We start from the raw sequence: 17,522 nt of genomic DNA on the forward strand, positions 1-17,522 counted from the left end.
TCTGGATCCCAGGGGGAGAGCAAGGGTGTACAATAGACAGACAGCAGCTCTGATACCAGCAGGTCCTCGACTCACATCACCCCCACAAGCAAGCAGGGACAAGTGCATGGGGCCCAAGTACTAGTGTCCAGGGTTCTCACAAACTAGCAGCAGATGGGAAGTGGGCAGAAAAGGGGGTTCAGAGGACTCATCATTTATTTCTCCTCCCCCCAGGTAGGGTGTAGGAAGGAATATCAAAGCAAGGGACAGGTGATAATTTAATCCTTACCATAACCCATCCCAAGGCTGCCACTGGCCCCAGTGCACAGAACAGAGAGTCAAGATCAGAGAGGTTAAGTAATTTTCCTAGGTCACCCAGCACAGCTGAGCTCAGAATCACCCCAAGCTGCTGCCCCAAAGCGGGGGGCCCTGAGCACCACAGCCCCTGGAGGAGCAGGCGCCTGCTGGGCAGGGTATCTGGAGAGACAGGGGTTTGGAGGCTCAGCCCCCCTCTGCTGGAATGGTCAGGTTTGAGAAACAAAGGAAAGTTGGGCTGGTCTTTGCCCAACCTTTCTGTTGAGTCCCTGGCCTGGAGGTAGATCTGAGAGCTGGAATCATCTGGTCACACTGACCCAAGATGACAGAGATTTCATCCCCGCCAGGCACACTAGTGGGAACTCTGGTGTCCTAGTGGTAAGAATCTGTACTACCAACACAAAGGAGCAGGTTCAAATCCACCAGCTGCTCTGTGGGAGAAGAATGGGCAACTTCCCCTCATGCGATTACTGCCTCTGAAAACCCACTGTGAAGAACTGGAGGGTCAGCTATGAGTTGGTTCTGACTTGATGGCACACAACAACAATGCACGCTACAACTGACCAGCTGGAGGGTGAGCTATGAGTTGGTTCAAGGGCACACAACAACAACAACAATGCACGCAAGAGGGAGTGCTACAGGATTCGTGGTAAGAAACTGTGCTACCAACAAGAAGGTATGTGGTTCGAATCCACCAGTCGCTCCACCAGGAAATCCACTAGGCAATTTACTGCCTCTGAAAACCCATTGGGGGGTCAACTATGAGTCAATTCCAACAGTACACAAGAACAACTGGGACATGAGGTTGGCAGATCAAACCCACCAAGCGCAACCTCAGAACACAGGACTGGTGGCGCCCCTCCAACATCAACTACCTACTGCAGCTGTTGTTAGCTATGGGGTTCAGTTCCTCCTCGTGGTCACCCGAGGAGAACCACTCCATCAGGGTTTGAAGTCTGTGGCCTTCTGGAAGGCTTCTAAGTGGCTGATGTTTCGGAGTAGATCACCAGGCTTCCTCCCCCCCTTTTTCTCCCCTGAACTGCCTCCTGGTGAACTGGAACTCATAACAGTTCTTAATGAGGTGTACCAACAGATAGCAGAGAACACAGGCTGATGCTGGAACACACTGGGGGTCCCTGTGAGTCAAGGGTCCACGTGATAGCAACTAACGTGCCTCGGGAAGCTCAGAGAGTGAGTGGCCACCATTTCACAATTAGAAGGGTTCAGAGACAAGAGTCCAGCGTCCAGTTCCTGAACCTGGCGAGCCCAGCCCCCGCAGACCCCTCGGAGCAGCCCCCCCACCGCTGCCTGGCTCAGGCACAGCCCTGCCCTCCCTGACCCAGGACAGAGACTAGTCCTTCCTGACCCAGGACGGAAACGCTGTCTCCAGCACCTACCTGCTCTGCTGACATGCGACCCCGACCCCGGGGCAGCCTTCCCAGTGAGGTCCTCGAGAAGCTGTGTGACCATCGGGGCAGCAACCGTGGGGGCTGTGCCTGCAGTCCTGGGGCCCTGAGCCCCACCTTGGAGGCTGCTGGTATGTGGACTGCTGCAGAGATGGGGCTGGGCCCGGGGCTGACATATGGGAACCCTGGTCTCCTCTCGGGTCACTCCAGGCTGATGGTTGCCCCTGGGGTATCCACCACTGCCCTCTGAAGTCTAGAGAGGAAGACTCAGAAGATTCACAGATATGTCTCCTTTCTCACTCACCAGCTGTTCCCCATGAGCCCCCGTATCCGTCCCCTGGATCACTCCCCTCTCAGTCATCACTGGGTCCCCACCCTTGACCTCCACTCCTAGATAAAGCCCCCTTACACACACACAGATGGCAGGGGGAGGAGGGGCTGTGACCAAGCTGCTCACCTGAGATGGGGGACTCCTGAGTGCCCAAAGACATCCTGGGGTCCCTGGGGCTGGTGCGCATGCCCTGTGTGCTGGGAACCTCTACAGCGAGCCAGAGGGGGTGGGTAGGAGAGGAGGAAGTTGGGGACACCAGGGGTGGCCAGTTCTGGATAACATTTCCCTCACCCCACTAATCTGGCAGGCCAGGATGTCCCGGACAGCTCTGGACAGCATTTCCCTCACCCCATTAATTAGGCAGGCCAGGGGCGCCCCCGGACAGCAGAAATGGCCTCATCCAATACCCTCTCCACATGTGCGAATCTCTCTCTCTGACCGCCTACAAAATGCTAATGTTATATATTCACAGGGTTGAAAAGGAGCCAGGTCTGAAATGAGTTTTTATGGTAGGACTACAATTATCAAACAAAAATCAACGCACAAGTTTAGAACTGGATTGATGGAAGAATGGATGGAGACTTGATAATAATCAAAGCAAACACAGCAGAACCCTAACTACAGAATTTAGATGTGGGCTGGGGCTGCTGACTGCAGAATTATCTGAGCTTTTCTGGATGTTTTAATACATTCATCATCTTGTTGCACAACTTGTAAATTTGCTAAAATAACCCAACCAACTGTGCAGTTAAAATGTGTAAATTTCACCGTGTACAAATGGCAGCTCTATAAAGTTAAGACCTTTTTTTTAATCACAAAATGTTAGAGAAAATTGGGACAACAGGATTTTTTTTTTTTAGTGACACATGAAAAACGACAGGCAGGAAATGTCTGTGCTTCATTTTTCCTACAGTATGCATATTATTATTTAATAAAGTTATGAAGAACAACCAGCAGAGAATAAAATAGATGAACAGGACCTTCTAAGAATCAAATCCCTGTGCACATCCAAAAACCTTTCCAACAGGGTAAAAAGGAAAGCCACAGACTGAGGAAAAAATATTTGGTAATGACATGCCTGATAAGGGAGTTATATCTCAAATTTATAAAATACTCGAAAAAAATTAAAAAAAAATACTTGAACACCACAACAAGATAAACAACCAAGTCACTAAATGGACACAGGATATGACCAGATACTTCACCAAAGAAGACATTCAGATAGTGAACAAACACATGAAAAAAATGTTCAAAACTCCTAGCTCTAAGAGAGATGAAAATCAAAACAACTATGAAATATCATCTCACCCCAGTAACAACAGCAAAGTTCAACAGAGCAGCAAACAACAAATACTGATGAGGCTGTGGAGAAGCTGGAACCCTTATTCACTGTTGGTGGAGTGTAAAATGGTGCAACCACTATGGAAGGCAGCATGGTGCTTTCTCAAAAAGTTGGAAACAGAAACACCACTTGACCCAGCAATTTCACTATGGGAATACATCCTAAAGAAACCATAACTGCCACCCAAACAGATATATGCACAATCATGTTTATCGCTGTGTTGTTCACAAGAGCAAAGAGATGGAAGCAATCCAAGTGCCCATCAACAAATGAATGAATAGAAAAGCTGCGGATGAATAGAAAAGCTGCGGTATACTCACACAGTGGAATACTACCATAGCATGAAAAATTAGGAACTCATGAAATATTCTAAAAAATGGGTGACCCTGAAGGACATTATGCCAAGTGAAATATCTCAATCATAGAAGGGCAAATACTGCATAATACCACTGTTATAGAACAGGACTGGCATGAGGGTTGGGAGGAAACTGAGAAAAGAGGGGATAAATAATGAACACTCCATTTAAATCGATGAGGGAAAGAACTATCTAAAAGAAATATATGATTAGGTATTATTTGCATAACAACAGTCCAGAATAAGAAATGCCTAGCAAAATGGACTGGGGGTGGGAGAGAGGGAGGAAATTGTGCAAGGGTGAAAGAATCTTTTTAAAGAGAAAAGCGAACTGGGGGTGATAGGGAGGAAAATGTACAAAAATGAATGAATGGAAATTCAAGTTTTCTGTAAACTTTCATTAAAATATCAAAAGTAATTTTTGAAAATTTTTAAAAAATAAAATTTCAGGGGGAGGGGTGGGCAGGGAGAAAAATGCAACAATGAATGAATGGAAATCCAAATCCTCTGTAAATTTTCATTAAAATTAATAAAAACATGATAAAAAAATGTTACAAAGAACAAAATCCATGAACATCCCATTTCAACTTGACTTACATGGTCCCAGGAAATATTTTTAAATCATCACCTTGGGTCAGAAGATGAAGGATATAGGGGTCAAATCTTGGCTTTTGTCCAATCTCTATCACACCCAGGCCAAAACCCGAAGGGGGCAGATTGCTATTCTTTCCCCAGACCTGCCATGCCCCAGACAGAAATCCACATCTCTCCCCTACACTCACAGAGCCCAGGTGGGGGCTTTCTGCCTGGCCATCTCTGTCACCTCAAATTTAAAGTGTTGAAAGCCAGAGGCATTGTTCTGCCAAGCCCAGCCTGCCTTCTGGCTTCTTCCAGGTCCTCAGAGTCCCAAAGTCCCATCCCACCTACCGGGCACAATCTCTGATGGACCAGCACCAGTCCCTTCCTTTCCATTGCCCTTCTGAGCACCTGGATCCGGCAGCCTGCCCCTCACCAGGCTCCCGCCTCCCATCTGTGTACACTTCAGTTCACCCCTGTGCGTGTGCCACTCTTGTCCTCTTAAATAGCTTCCATGCTGTCACTCTGAAGCTGTGGGCTTTTCAATGGTTCTTCTACACCAGTGAGATAAAGGTAGCCTGTAGGCTTATGGCTGAGACCTTCCACACACAACCCAGCCATCAGGACAACCTACCTAGAGAGACGTCCTTTCAGCCCCAATCCCTGGGCTGAGGGCTGAGTCTGAGGGTCACTACTGGTCCCCAGAGCTACTAAGTTGCTTCAAATGTGGCTACCATAACCTAGGAAACGAGCCTTAAATTTTACATGATGATAATTAACAAAACTTTAAATCTTAGACACTTGATTTTTTAAAAATAAAACAAACAAACAAAAAAACCAAACTAAACCAAAACATATAAACCTGAAGAAATGATGAAAGTCACTCACGCAATTGTCGAGGACTATAGAGAGACACCAGTTGGCCTAGTGGATCAAAAGTGATGCTACTAAGCCAAAGGTGGGTGACTCTAATCTGTGGCCCTAAGGCCTGTTTTAAATTGTTGTTGGTCAAGCATTCTGCTAGGTTGTAAAGCCCTAGTTTGTGTCCATATGCCGTTCAGAGGTAACTTGTGCTCGCTGTGAAGCTGAACACTGTGACACTGATGTGTCAAATGCGATAACAGTTACCCATGGTGGACAGTGTTTGGTGGTGCTCCCCGGTTAAAACAAGCTTGGGAGCAGGAGTGGCATCCACTTCTGTAAATAGCTTGCCTCCAGAAAAACCTATGAACCTGGAAAAAGGATAAAGTCACACACGCAAGTGTCGAGGACTTTCATTCATACAGTCGCTATGAGTCACCTACGACTCGACAGCAGTGAACAACAACAACAAACCAAAACATGTCTGAAAAACTTCTTCCGAAAGTCCATTTTATGAAATCTAAATAAAGATCGGGTGCTCTAGTGGCGAAGGTAAGGAATTATGCTGCCAAACAAGGGTGCATGGTTCTAATTCACCAACGCCTCTGAAAACCCACTGGAGAGTCAGCAATGAATCAATTCTGAATCAACAGCTCTTAACAATAACAACAACAAATATAGATGAAGTATTTCAATGAAAATAAAGCACCCAAAAAGAGATGTGCTGGAAGTATAACTATACCTGGGATTTCGTACACACAGAACATGTTTTACATTTACTACATGTTGAAACACTTTGAATATATTGGGCTAAATAAAGTACTCTGAATATATTGGGTTATGAGTCGTCTATGACTCAACAGCACCAAACAACAACAACAATGAGAAAGCTCTGTTGGCCTAGTGGATAGAAAGTTATACTACCAAGCCAAAGGTGGGTGATTTTAATCTGTGGCCTTTAGGCCTGGTTTTAATTGTTTTTGGTCATTCTTCTACATGGTATAGTGCTGGTCTGTCCATTTGCTGTACAGAGGTAACTCGTGGTTGCTGTGAAGCTGAACACTGTGACACTAATGTGTCAAATGTGATAATGGTTACCCATAGTAGACAGTGTTTGGTGGAGCTCCCCAATTAAAACAAGCTTGGAAACAGGAGTGGTATCCACTTCCAAAATAGCTTGCCTCTGGAAATTCTATGAACGTGAAGAAATGATGAAAGTTATACAAGTATTCAGGTCTTTGGTTCGTAGGGTTGCTATGAGTTGTCTACAACTCGACCCCACCTAACAACAACAACAAAGTACATTATTACAATACAAATGTCTCCCTACTTTTTCTATGACTAAAGGGCCTCCTGGCATAGTGGAGAAGATTTAACGGCTATCTGGTAGGGAGTGGTGGGAACCTGGGAGCCCTTTGATGGGAGAAAGCAGTGACCATCAGCTTCCACAGGATTACAGCCTGGAAACACGACACAGCAGTTCTACTCTGTGCTGTAGGTTCACTATTGATTCACAGCCACGGGCTTCTTTATTCGGGCTTTTGTGGCTACTAGAAAATGTAACGTGGTTCATGGTTTGTTTTTACTGGCGGGTCTTGGGAAGGGGAAGCAGACATGTGTTTGCTCCCCAGCCCACCTCTCAGTGTGCCTCCTCGTCAGGCCCCTGCACCCCAGACCACTCAGCCACCATTCATGAGACTGTACTGCAACATCACAGTACGAAACTCCAGACCACTCAAGTGCATCATCCAAATCGCACACAAATTATGCCCCATCACGGGCCTGTGCAGGCCTCTTAAATTCATAAGGCAAGAAAATGCTTCCACACAAAATGGATCGAAGGGACGAGAGACACACAAAAATCACACAATGCAGGGAACTTCAAAATTCCTTCAGGGTTACAACTTTGGGTTTGAATTTGTTCTTCTTCTGCTCTATCAGCTTGGGAAATGCCAAGTGTATTCTTTCCTTTTTTCTAACTCCTGCTTTCTGCACATTTTGTTGTAATACCTTGCTTTGTCTTCTCAAGATACCCTTTGAAAGCTTCTGTTCATCTCTCATACTTCACCATTTCTTCCCTTTGCTTTGAGATTTCTTCATTCTAGAGCAATTTTCAGAGTCTCTTCTGACATTCATTTTGGTCTTTTCTTTCTCCTCTGCCTTTGTAAAAACCTTGGACGATATCCTTTAGTCATCTCACACCTCTTCTGGTCTTCGGTCATTAGTGTTCAAGTACCTTGAACCTATTCTTGAGATGGTTTTTAAATTCAGGTGGGATAGACTCAAGGTCATCATTTGGTTCTCAAGGACTTGTTTTAATTTTTCATTAATTTGAATCCCTTAGTATTAAGGACTATATAGGCAAAATACTTGATTGATGCAGGAGGCATTAAAAGACAGAATACAGAGTCACCATATCAAAAAGAATTGGTTCCCTCTATAAAACAAGTTTTGAAAAAAAGATGAAAAACATATATATGACAAGAATCAGGAACAATAAAGAGTAAGACACAGGAAAAAAATTTGTTGACATGGAATCATTTCAGAAATTAGCATATGATCAAAACCCAGTAATATTTAAGGAAGACATCCAAGGTACACTGAAGGCATTGGCAAAAAATAAGGCTTCGGGAATTGATGGAATACCTATTGAAGTGTTTCAACAACCAGATGCAGTCCTACACGTGCTCACCATTTTATGACAAGAAACTTGAAAGACACTTCTGGCCATCTGCCTGGAAGAAATCCATATTTGTTTTTATTTTATTAAAAGAAGGTGATCCAAGGGAGCTCTGGTGGACTAGTGGCAAGGAGCTGCACTGCAATCCTAAAGGCACGTGGTTCAAGTCCACCAAATGCTCCGCTGGAGGAGGGGCAATCTCTTCCAGTACCAATCAGATCAGATTTTACAGTAAACACACACAAAATAATAAAATAAAAAATAATTTTTTTTAAAAAAGGTGATCCAACAGTGTAGAAAAGATCGAACAATATCATAAATATTACACACAAGTTAAATCTTGCTGAAGATTGTTTAAAAATGACCATAACAGTACATTGACAGGGAACTGACAGAAATTCAAGCTGGATTCAGGAGAGACTACAGAACAGGGATATCACTGCTGATGTCAGCTGGATCTTGGCTCAAAGCGCAGAGTACCAGAAAGATGTTTATCTGTATTTTATTAACTAGGCAAAGGCATTTGGATCATATCAAGTTATAGACAACATTGAGGAGAATGGCGATCTCAGAACACTTAAATGTGCTCATGTAAAACCTGCACCCAGATCAAGATGCTGTTGTCCAAACAGAACAAAAGGACACTGCATGGTTTTAAGTCAGGAAAGGTGTGCATCAGGATTGTATCTTCTCTCCATATCTATTCAACTTGTATGTTGAGCAAGTAATTTGAAAAGCTACACAATATGAAGAAGAATGAGACATGGGGATTGGAAGAAGACTCATCAACACCTGCCTTATATAGATGATACAACTTTGCTTACAGAAAGAGAAGACCTGAAGCACTTGCACAAAATCCAAGACCTCAGCCTTCAATATGGGTTACTTTTCAACACCAAGAAAATCCTCACCACAGGACCATTAGGCAACGTCACGATAGATGGGGAAACGACTGAAGGGGTCAGCAATTTCATTTTACCTGGACTCAAAATCATCAGCCTTGGGAGCAACAGTCAAAAAAGAAAAAGGCATGCTGCATTGAGAAATCTACTGTCGAGGACCTCTCCAAAATGCTGAAGAACAATGACATCAGTTTAAAGACTAAGATGCACCTGATCCAAGCCACGGCATTTTCAATTGCTTCCCACGCATTGGAAAGTTGGACAATGAGTAAGGACGACAAAAGAATCATGGTGTTGGCAAGGAACATCCCATGGACTGTCGAAAGAACAAGTCTGTTGTGGAGGATGTGCAAATCAACGTGCTCTTTACAGGAAAGACTGGTGAAACTTGGTCTCATATCCTTTGGAAATGTTATCAGAAGGGTCCAGTCCTTGGAAAAAGACACCATGCTGGGAAGGGTGGAGGGTCAGAGAAAGAGAGGAAGACCCTCAACGGTATGGAATGACACAGTGACCGTAACAGTAGCCTCGAGCACATCAGAGATCTAGAGGCTGGTGCAGAAGGCAGGGTTCAGGTCATTGGTCTTAGGGTAATGGGAGTCAGTGGTCAGCCCGGCAGCACCTAACAACAACCTTCACTGAACCATGTAGGGTTCTCGAGCCTGTGATCTTCACAGAAGCTGGCTGGTCACCTCTATCTCTAATGGAGCAACTGGTAGATTCAAACCACTGACCTTTTGGTTAGCAGCTGAGCATTTAAACCACTGTGCTAACATGTCTCCATTTTACATTATTTCCTCTAATTTTACATACTCAAAATTTTAATTTTATTATTTTATATACTCAAAATTTCTCATAATGAATATAATGTTTTTTATAATAACAGCGACAAATAGAATTCATCCTGGTTTGAATGTTACTCTCCTGTCTTGCCTTTTGACCTGTATGAATGCTATTTGTCTCTGGTTTAGGTTCAAGGTCATCTGTGCCAACAAGGCATTCTCTCGAGCCCCAGGGAGCTGTACAGCTCCATGCAGAGCTGGACCCCTGGGATCCCCAAAGCCAACCCTAGGCTGAGGCATTCCTGCTGCCAGTGGCTGAAGGACCCTGGTCAGGGACCTCCTAGGTGGTCCTTAACGGCCAGTGCTCCCATCTCCCCTCACCACCATTATCTATCCCTAGTTCACCTAGCAAGCACCTCATGGGCTCAGGCACTGTGCACTGTGATCACCGCAAGCCTAGAAAATCAATCCTACTAACCTCATAAGTCATATGGGGGAAAGGGAGCTCTGGCAGCCTCGTGGTAAGGAGCTGCACTGCAATCCCAAAGGCGCATGGTCTGAATCCACCAGCTGCTCTGCTGGAGGAAGACAGACGAGCAATCTCCTGTAAAATTAACTGTCTCTGAAAACCCACTGGAGTGTCAGCTATGGGTTAGTTCCAACTTAACAACACATATCAACAACAGAAGCAGAAAGGAGAGAGGCGTGCCCAGGGCCGTATGGAGGCCCAGCAATGCAGCAGAGACTTGAACCCAGCTTACTGTTGACCCCAAGGTCATTCATCCATTCTAATAGCCACAGGATGCCTGGGTTCAGTTATTAGCGCCTTCCAGTTCCCCCTACAAGGTCCACACTGCTCACACAGTCCCCATGACCAAATGCTCCAAAGCACCTCTCTTTGATGTAGACAGTCACCTTCATCACCCTGTCAGCTCAGCTACAAACCACACCCTCCCTTAATGTCATAGCCTCAAACCAAGCAAGGCCTGACGTCCTGTCCTTCCTGCTACATATCCTCATGCCTAGGACACCCAGTGGGACGGGAACGAAGGGATGACAGGTTAAAGCATGGCAATAATCTCTCCAGGACGGCCTCCCTCCCTCTGCCATCACTCAGTCAGTCAACAGGCATGCTGAGCATCTTCTGCATGCTACATAGTGTTTAGAACATTAGACCTGTGGGAAGCACAAAAAAGGAATCAGGAAGACTAGACCCTGCCTTCAATAAGCTTATAGCTAGCAAGCTCCGCAAATCACTGCAGTGCCATAAATATGGGTGTGATACAGGAAATCCCTGACCTAGGATGTATCTGAGTTACAAAGAACCACACTTAGAATTGTCTGGACATTTCTGTACACCTTATTATTAACAACAGGTATTATACACAGTATTCCTGTGTGTAATGTGCTGATGCCATCATATCTATAAGTTTATATGTCATGTTTCTAATCCCCTAAGACAAGTAAAAGCTCAGGCATCTGGGTCCATTGGGTGTTTCACTGTTAACACAATGGCTGCCCTCTCTGGTGGCCCGGACCCACCATCAGCTCCATAAGAGAAAGATGGGCAAACTCTCCCGCGTGCAATTTACAGCCTCAGCACCTAAAGAGGGGTTAGCTATGAGTCAGTTCTGACTTATGCATTACTGGTAATACATTTGATTTTGAAGGCAAAAATCAAATTTATAAAAATACTAACAGTAAAAGGTGATGAAGATAATACAACAAATAAACAGAAGAGGGAGTTATTCCATTTAGACCAGACCTTGCTGAGGATGAAGCTGTCAGGACAGAACGTGGCTGGGAGGAGGGGACTGCCTGCATTATAACACGCTGGCAGGAGGCTGAGGACCAGAGGGAAGCTGCCACTTGCAAATGCAGGGGACCAGGGCTGACACAAGAGGTGGCATCCACACTGGACTTCATGGGGGCTGAAAACCACAGTCAGCGGAGACTCACTGCACAGCCCCAGGCCCGGAGCAGGAAGGGGTTTGCAGAGGGAGGGGAAGCGGTGTGGCTGGGCCTGCCCCGCCTCTCCTGTCCTCACCTTGAGGAAGATGGCAGGGCTGTGTGTTGCAGAGCTCCGTGTCCACTGGCTTCAACGGCTGCAGGCGCTCGCATTGGCTGGGCAGCTCGATGGCACAGATGACCTGTCGCTTCCGAGTGCCCGAGTTACAACTCTTGGAGCACTGAGGGCCATGGGGTGGGGTGAGGGTGGAGAGGAAAAAATACACACAGGGAAAGAGCCTCTGAGACTGGGGCAGGAGCCCCCACAAGGCAGGCAAGAAGGGGAGAGTGGACTCAGACTCACAGAGGGGCATGACTCAAGCTGGACATCAGCTATGCAGGGTGGCAGTACTCACCAGACCCCAGGCACCAACATGCCAGGCCTGGTCACCGAGGGGGGGACAGTCGTCACGCATGCAGGGCTCTGTGAACATCGGCCGGTCTTCCTCAGAGCACGCGGTGGCAAGGAGCATAGACCCCTCCTCACTACGGCAGGTGACAGTCCGCCTCCGGACTCCAGAGCCACAGGTGACCGAGCACTGTGAGGACCCAGCGGCCAGTCAGAGCTTGCATCCCACCCTGGGGAGCTACAGTGGGACTGGCCAGGCGTGAAGGGTGAGCAGCGACCTGCAGCCTATGTCCAGCTCCCAGGCCCAGAGAGGCTGAGGAAGTCCACTGAGGTCACACGGCCTGAGCCATGACACCTGATATTCACGTGAGTACATTTCCACATCCTTTCATCTGCATGCTGAGCGATATGGTTCCCAGAACATAACAACAACAACAACATGGGGGCCAGAAGCAGTGAGCAACAGTCCTTCACACTGCCTGCCCTCATCCTGCCTTCTCAGGCAATGTTTGTAGCTTCTCCCCCAAGCCAAGGCAGAACCCGTCCTATCCCACCAGCGGGTCCTAGAGAAGGAAGAGGAGCAGGGCACTAGGAGCCTTAGCCTTGCCCCAGCTTCCAGGCCGGCCTGCTAAGTCACTTGGCCTCTCAGCATCTGCTTCCACGAGGTGGGAGAGCCTCCCAGCCCTCAGGCAGCCCACATCCAAACCCCAGCTCCTGGTTTGCTGCTCAGCACCCGCCCCAGCCTGGCTGTCAGTACCTCACCTCTCCCCAGGGCTCTGCGTGCCAGGCCGAGCAGCGCTGGAGGTTGCATGCTCGCATGGTGGGGGGCTTCCCGGGCAGGCCTGCACACTCCGCCTCGTCCGCAGCCTCCTCGGTGCCTGACCCCAAAGCTGAGACGCAGTAGACGGAGCGGGACTGGGAGCCACCTCCGCAGGAGACCGAGCAGGGCGACCACGGCCCTGTCTGCCAGCTGGTGGGAGTGGGGATCAGTGAGGCGGGTCCAGGAGCAGCGGCCAGAGCCCAGCTCGACAAAGGGTCACACACAGGAGTGGATCCTCTGAACACTCAAGTCCATGCAGATAGGTGACAAAGAGCCTGGACAGTGAGGTTCCACCAGACCCTCCACTGTGCAGGCCCTCCTGGGCCTGTTCTCACCCGGTCTCCCCTCATTCCCGAGACTCCATTCTCTCTGGGTCTGATCTTTGACATGAGCATGCCCCAGAAGCTGGGCTCACCATACAGGGAGCAGGCCGGCCTGGAGGGGATCCACAGATGACAGAAAAGGGCATGCAAAGCCAGACCCGCCACCATCGCACAAGGCTAGCTGCCAACAAGGCTCATAGGCAGAAGGGCCCCAGGCCCATGAGACCGAAGGCTGCAGGTTACCTGTTCCCACACACACGCTGGGCCCCAGCGAGGGGCCATGCTCCGGGCTGGTGCAGGTAAGAGGTCCTTTGTGTGCAAACAAAGGCATTGCCAACGTGGACAGGGGCTCCAGCCAGACCCCTTCCCCACTCCTTGGCCTCTGCTGAGCCAGTTCTCTGCCAGCTAAGACAGCAGCTCCCACCATCTGCCCACACCCTCTGGCCACCAGGCATTTTGAACACGGAGTGGGCACACAACCCCATCCTTAACAAAACCGCACGGGGCTTCACTCAGGCCCTGACACTGAGCTCCCCTTGACACCACTGGGGCGGGGGCGGGGGGGCCCACTCAGCCTCTTGCTTCTGCACCAAAGGCAGCTTAGAAACCCCAAACTTTCCCTCACAAGATCTTGGATCTCTTTGTGGAAGAAGGTGATTGGCAAAGGCCATACCGCTTGGTTTGTGGGCAAGGCTGAGGGTTGCAGGGCTGGCGGTGGGCTGGCCGTGGCTGGTGCTGGCACAGGCGGTCGGGGTAGACCTCATTGTCAGTGGTGCAGAACACCTCACGGGTCTGCTGACCTAGGTGGGGGGTAGGGGCAAAAGGGGGTGCAGTGATCAGCTTCTGTGCCAGACATCATGCTGGACATACCTTTCTTGGGTCCCTGATGACTTACTTTGAGGGGTGAAAATCTTTGCCTTGTCCACATACTCCAAAAACTATACCCCGCCCCCCCAGTCCATGCTCAGAGCGGCAGGGACCCCCCTGGGCAGTCCGAGGCACCTCACCTCCTCCACACTCCACACTACATTCCCCCCAGGATCCGTGGCTCCAGCGGAAGCCGGATCTGGGGACGTTCTGAGGCAGGTGGTACTCGTAGTGCACACCAGGGTTGAGCTCCTGGCTGATAAGCTGTTGGGGGGGGGTCATTGTGCAGGTTGGCTGTCAGTTGCATGTCCCCCGTTCTTCCTCAATGCTTCATCACCATCTTAGACCCTAAGGAACTCAAACCCCCCACAATGGGGCTTGATGGCTTCCCGTGGCATCCCTCTGCCTGCCTCACCTCAATGATAAGGGGCTCTGAAATGGGGCCTCGGGCATGGAGCCGCTCAGGAGCCAGGTCCCCCTCGGTGCCACGCTCGTAGTGCAGGATGGTGCTGGCCATGGGCAGGGCCCCAGCTGCCCCGATGGTCCAGTGCCCATTGAGGTAGTAGTCTCCACGGATGCTCTTCACCGCTGTGCAGGGGTGAAGCAGGCCCTGGTTAGTAGAGGAGAGCGGGGCATGCCAGCTGCCCCCCCCACCGCTGCCCCTACCCCTGCGCTCACCCAAGAAGTTCCTGCTGGCTGCAGCCTCCTCGATGCGGATGCTGGTGGCTCCCATGGGAATGATGAGGATCTGGTTATAGCCTGAGGGAGGCAGGAGCGAGGGTGTGCTGAGCACGCCTTCCTCCCAAGACCACCCAAGTCCGAAGGCAGGCATTCCATTACCCCAAGTACCCCAGTGCCAGGGCTGCACAGACTGGGGTAGCATTCGGGGTACAGAGGAGACAGTGGGCTGAACTGCTGCAGAAACAGCATGTACAGATGTCGGGGGGCCAGAAGGCTTGGGGCTCCCAGCACTGACTGAGGAGTGGATCACTCCACTCAGGATGGGACAGTGGGAAAAGGGATGTGGTCAGAGGGGCTGTTGGGCTCAGGGTCGCCTAGCACTGACTGGGGAGCGGAGGGGGCAGGATAGGACAGTGGGAGGAGGGATGTGGTCAGAGACATCTGAGGTCACAGTCACTGGAGAGATGGGTAAGTAAGAAGTGATCCCAGAAGACGTTTGGCTTCCCCCAGAGTCACCAGGGGGCCAAGTCATAACCTGGGCATCAGCATCACACAAAGGGTACTCGGCCCTGAGGTTCAGCCAGGAGGGCACATGGCAAGGGAGGGACGATGACAGATGCTTGTCTGATTTCTCAGAGGACCCCTCTGCGGAGGTCCCAGCTGTTTCCTTCACTATGACCCACCTCTGCTGAGGTCATTGGCATCAAAAGTGCCTGTGACAGGGTAGCAGGTCGTGCCATCACCCCCACACCGCAGACACTTGTCCTCCTGCTTTGATGAGTCCAGTTTGTGGTCACAGCCAACAGCCTGCCAAGCAAAGAGGAACAGCAGACATGCTCGGCTGGCCTGGCCTAGGCCATCACATGCGGTCCTGGCAGACAAAGATGGTGCACTACTCCTCAGCAAGTGGTGGTCGGTGCATAAAGCACAGACCTGACCCACCTCGCCCTCCACTCGGGACAATTTTGCTTCTCAGAGATGTCACGTGTGTCAGACTAGAGCAGTGCTCCGAGGGATTTTCAGTGGCCGCGCTCCCAGAAGGATCGCCAGGCCCTTTTTCCAAAGTGTTTCTGGAGGACTCAGACCTCCAGTCTCTTGGCTACTGATCATGCATGCCAATCACATGCATCACCCGGGGCTCTCCCTTCTCTGTTGTTGTTATTGTCAAGTGCCATTAAGTCCAATACAACTCATAGTGACCCTATGAACAGCAGATCTGAGCCCTGCCCTATCCCATGCCATCCTCAATCTCTGACGTACTCAAGCCCATTGCTGCCGTCACTGTGTCAACCACCTGATTGAGGGTCTTCCTCTTTTTCGCCATCCCTCCACTTTCCCAAGCATGATGTCCCTATCCAAGGAATAATCTCTCCTAGTAACACGCCCAAACTATGTTCATCATCTTTGCCTCCAAGGACTATTCTGGCTGTGCCTTCTCCAAGACTTATCTACGTGTTCTTTCGGCCGTCCTTGGGATGCTCAGTGCTGTTCTCCAACACCACAGCTCAAAAGCATCAATATCTTCTCTGGTAACATCACCTATTCTCCTTCAGGACCCATCTTGAGCGCATAGCCTAGATGGAGCTCCCCGAACAGTGAGTTGGGGGGTGAATCACACACACCAGAGCCTGGTTCAGGAGGGAGCCTCAAATCAAGCTGACTGAGAGGTATCCCACGTTGCTGGACTTCCTGGGAATGAGGTCCAATTCCCCAAGAGCTGCCAGGCTGGTGCAGGAGAAGCCTGGAAGTCTCCGGTCACCTTCTTGGCTCACAGCAGAGCCAGCCTACACTTGATGCTGACCCAGAAGACAGCAAAGCCAAGAGGAAGCAGAGGTATCTATCCTGCAGCATCCTTCAAGCACGTCAAGTGAGCCAGACCACACATGGGCTTCTCTTGCCTGGGTTGGTTTCAGCTGGGGTTCTATAACATGCCACCCATAGGGGTTTGTTAGGCTCAATGTTGAGGTAGTTTGTGGAGACATCAAGCTGATGACAATCACATGGCCCAGTTGGTCAACCAAGCCACAAATCTGATTGGACAGAGGTGCAGTCTAAGGCCTCCAGTAAAGGTCCAATGTCATGTGCTGGGAGGAAATCAGGACTTCAGAGAGTTCCCTTCCTGACTCTGCTCCCATGAATAATGTCCCATCTCCAAACTAGCCCCTTATCAAACAGACCAGGTGCTGTTCCCGCTCATCTCCCTCCCCCCAAACCCTCCCTAGGCAGTGAGTTTCAGTTCCCAAGAATCACTCAAACATGCAAGTCACATTCTCTCAGGGGACCCAGGGAGCACCCCACCTCTTAATACTACAAAGGCTGCCTCCTACAGCTCCTGGTTCTTCACTCTCTTCCCTAATTCATTCTCCACGTGGCCCTGTGTGGCACGCTGCAGCCTCCTCCCAGAACTCTGAGTATATCCAACTAATAAAACATCCCCTGTTAGACCTCTGTGGCTCCCAGAACAGGGTGTAAAGAGGAGGTTGTTCAAACAGCAGGGGGAGAGCAAGGGGCCTAACTCACACGGCAGATGCCGTCCACACAGACATCCCGTTTGCCAGGCTCACAGGGGGTCCCGTCTATCACCGCCTCCTTGTGCTTGTAGTAGAAGTTCTCCCCCTTGGGGATGCAGTTCAGCTCACACTTGTTTGGGGCTGGGGTGGGAAAGAGAAGATAGAAAGCAAAGGTTCATGAAGGACTGTCCTCAGGTCCCAGAGCACACAAGCAGCTGGGAGAGAATGCCCTTGCACCAGACCTGCGGGGCTCAGGCTCCCAGCTCCATCCCAGGAGAAGGAACATTCTCCACGAAACAGCTGCTTCTCTGGGATTCAAGTGGAAGAAACATTCCAAATAATGGAATAGCTATCCACTTGGGAGAGGTCTACTTCAGCATTGTTTATGATAGCCCAAGTATTAACAGGCTGTTGTTATTGTTGTGTAGTACCGTCA

General features: G+C 49.5%; 1 protein-coding gene across 1 annotated transcript in view; it reads right to left on the reverse strand.

Annotated features, from left to right (window-relative positions):
- The window catches only part of PAPLN (papilin, proteoglycan-like sulfated glycoprotein), a 37,482-nt gene that overhangs the window by 10,899 nt on the left and 9,061 nt on the right, over nucleotides 1-17,522 (reverse strand). The window contains exons 5-15 of the mRNA XM_006884790.1: nucleotides 17,097-17,227; nucleotides 15,260-15,383; nucleotides 14,574-14,654; nucleotides 14,311-14,483; nucleotides 14,036-14,159; nucleotides 13,702-13,828; nucleotides 12,648-12,855; nucleotides 11,893-12,075; nucleotides 11,577-11,718; nucleotides 2,158-2,238; nucleotides 1,692-1,953 (exon numbers count right to left, since the gene is read on the reverse strand). Of these exons, the coding sequence (XP_006884852.1) occupies nucleotides 1,692-1,953; nucleotides 2,158-2,238; nucleotides 11,577-11,718; nucleotides 11,893-12,075; nucleotides 12,648-12,855; nucleotides 13,702-13,828; nucleotides 14,036-14,159; nucleotides 14,311-14,483; nucleotides 14,574-14,654; nucleotides 15,260-15,383; nucleotides 17,097-17,227 (1,636 nt within the window). The remainder of the gene's footprint in view (nucleotides 1-1,691; nucleotides 1,954-2,157; nucleotides 2,239-11,576; nucleotides 11,719-11,892; nucleotides 12,076-12,647; nucleotides 12,856-13,701; nucleotides 13,829-14,035; nucleotides 14,160-14,310; nucleotides 14,484-14,573; nucleotides 14,655-15,259; nucleotides 15,384-17,096; nucleotides 17,228-17,522) is intronic.

Source organism: Elephantulus edwardii, unplaced genomic scaffold, assembly GCF_000299155.1.
Source record: "Elephantulus edwardii isolate Elephantulus edwardi_28Jun2011 unplaced genomic scaffold, EleEdw1.0 scaffold00037, whole genome shotgun sequence".
Classification (NCBI taxonomy): Eukaryota; Metazoa; Chordata; class Mammalia; order Macroscelidea; family Macroscelididae; genus Elephantulus; species Elephantulus edwardii.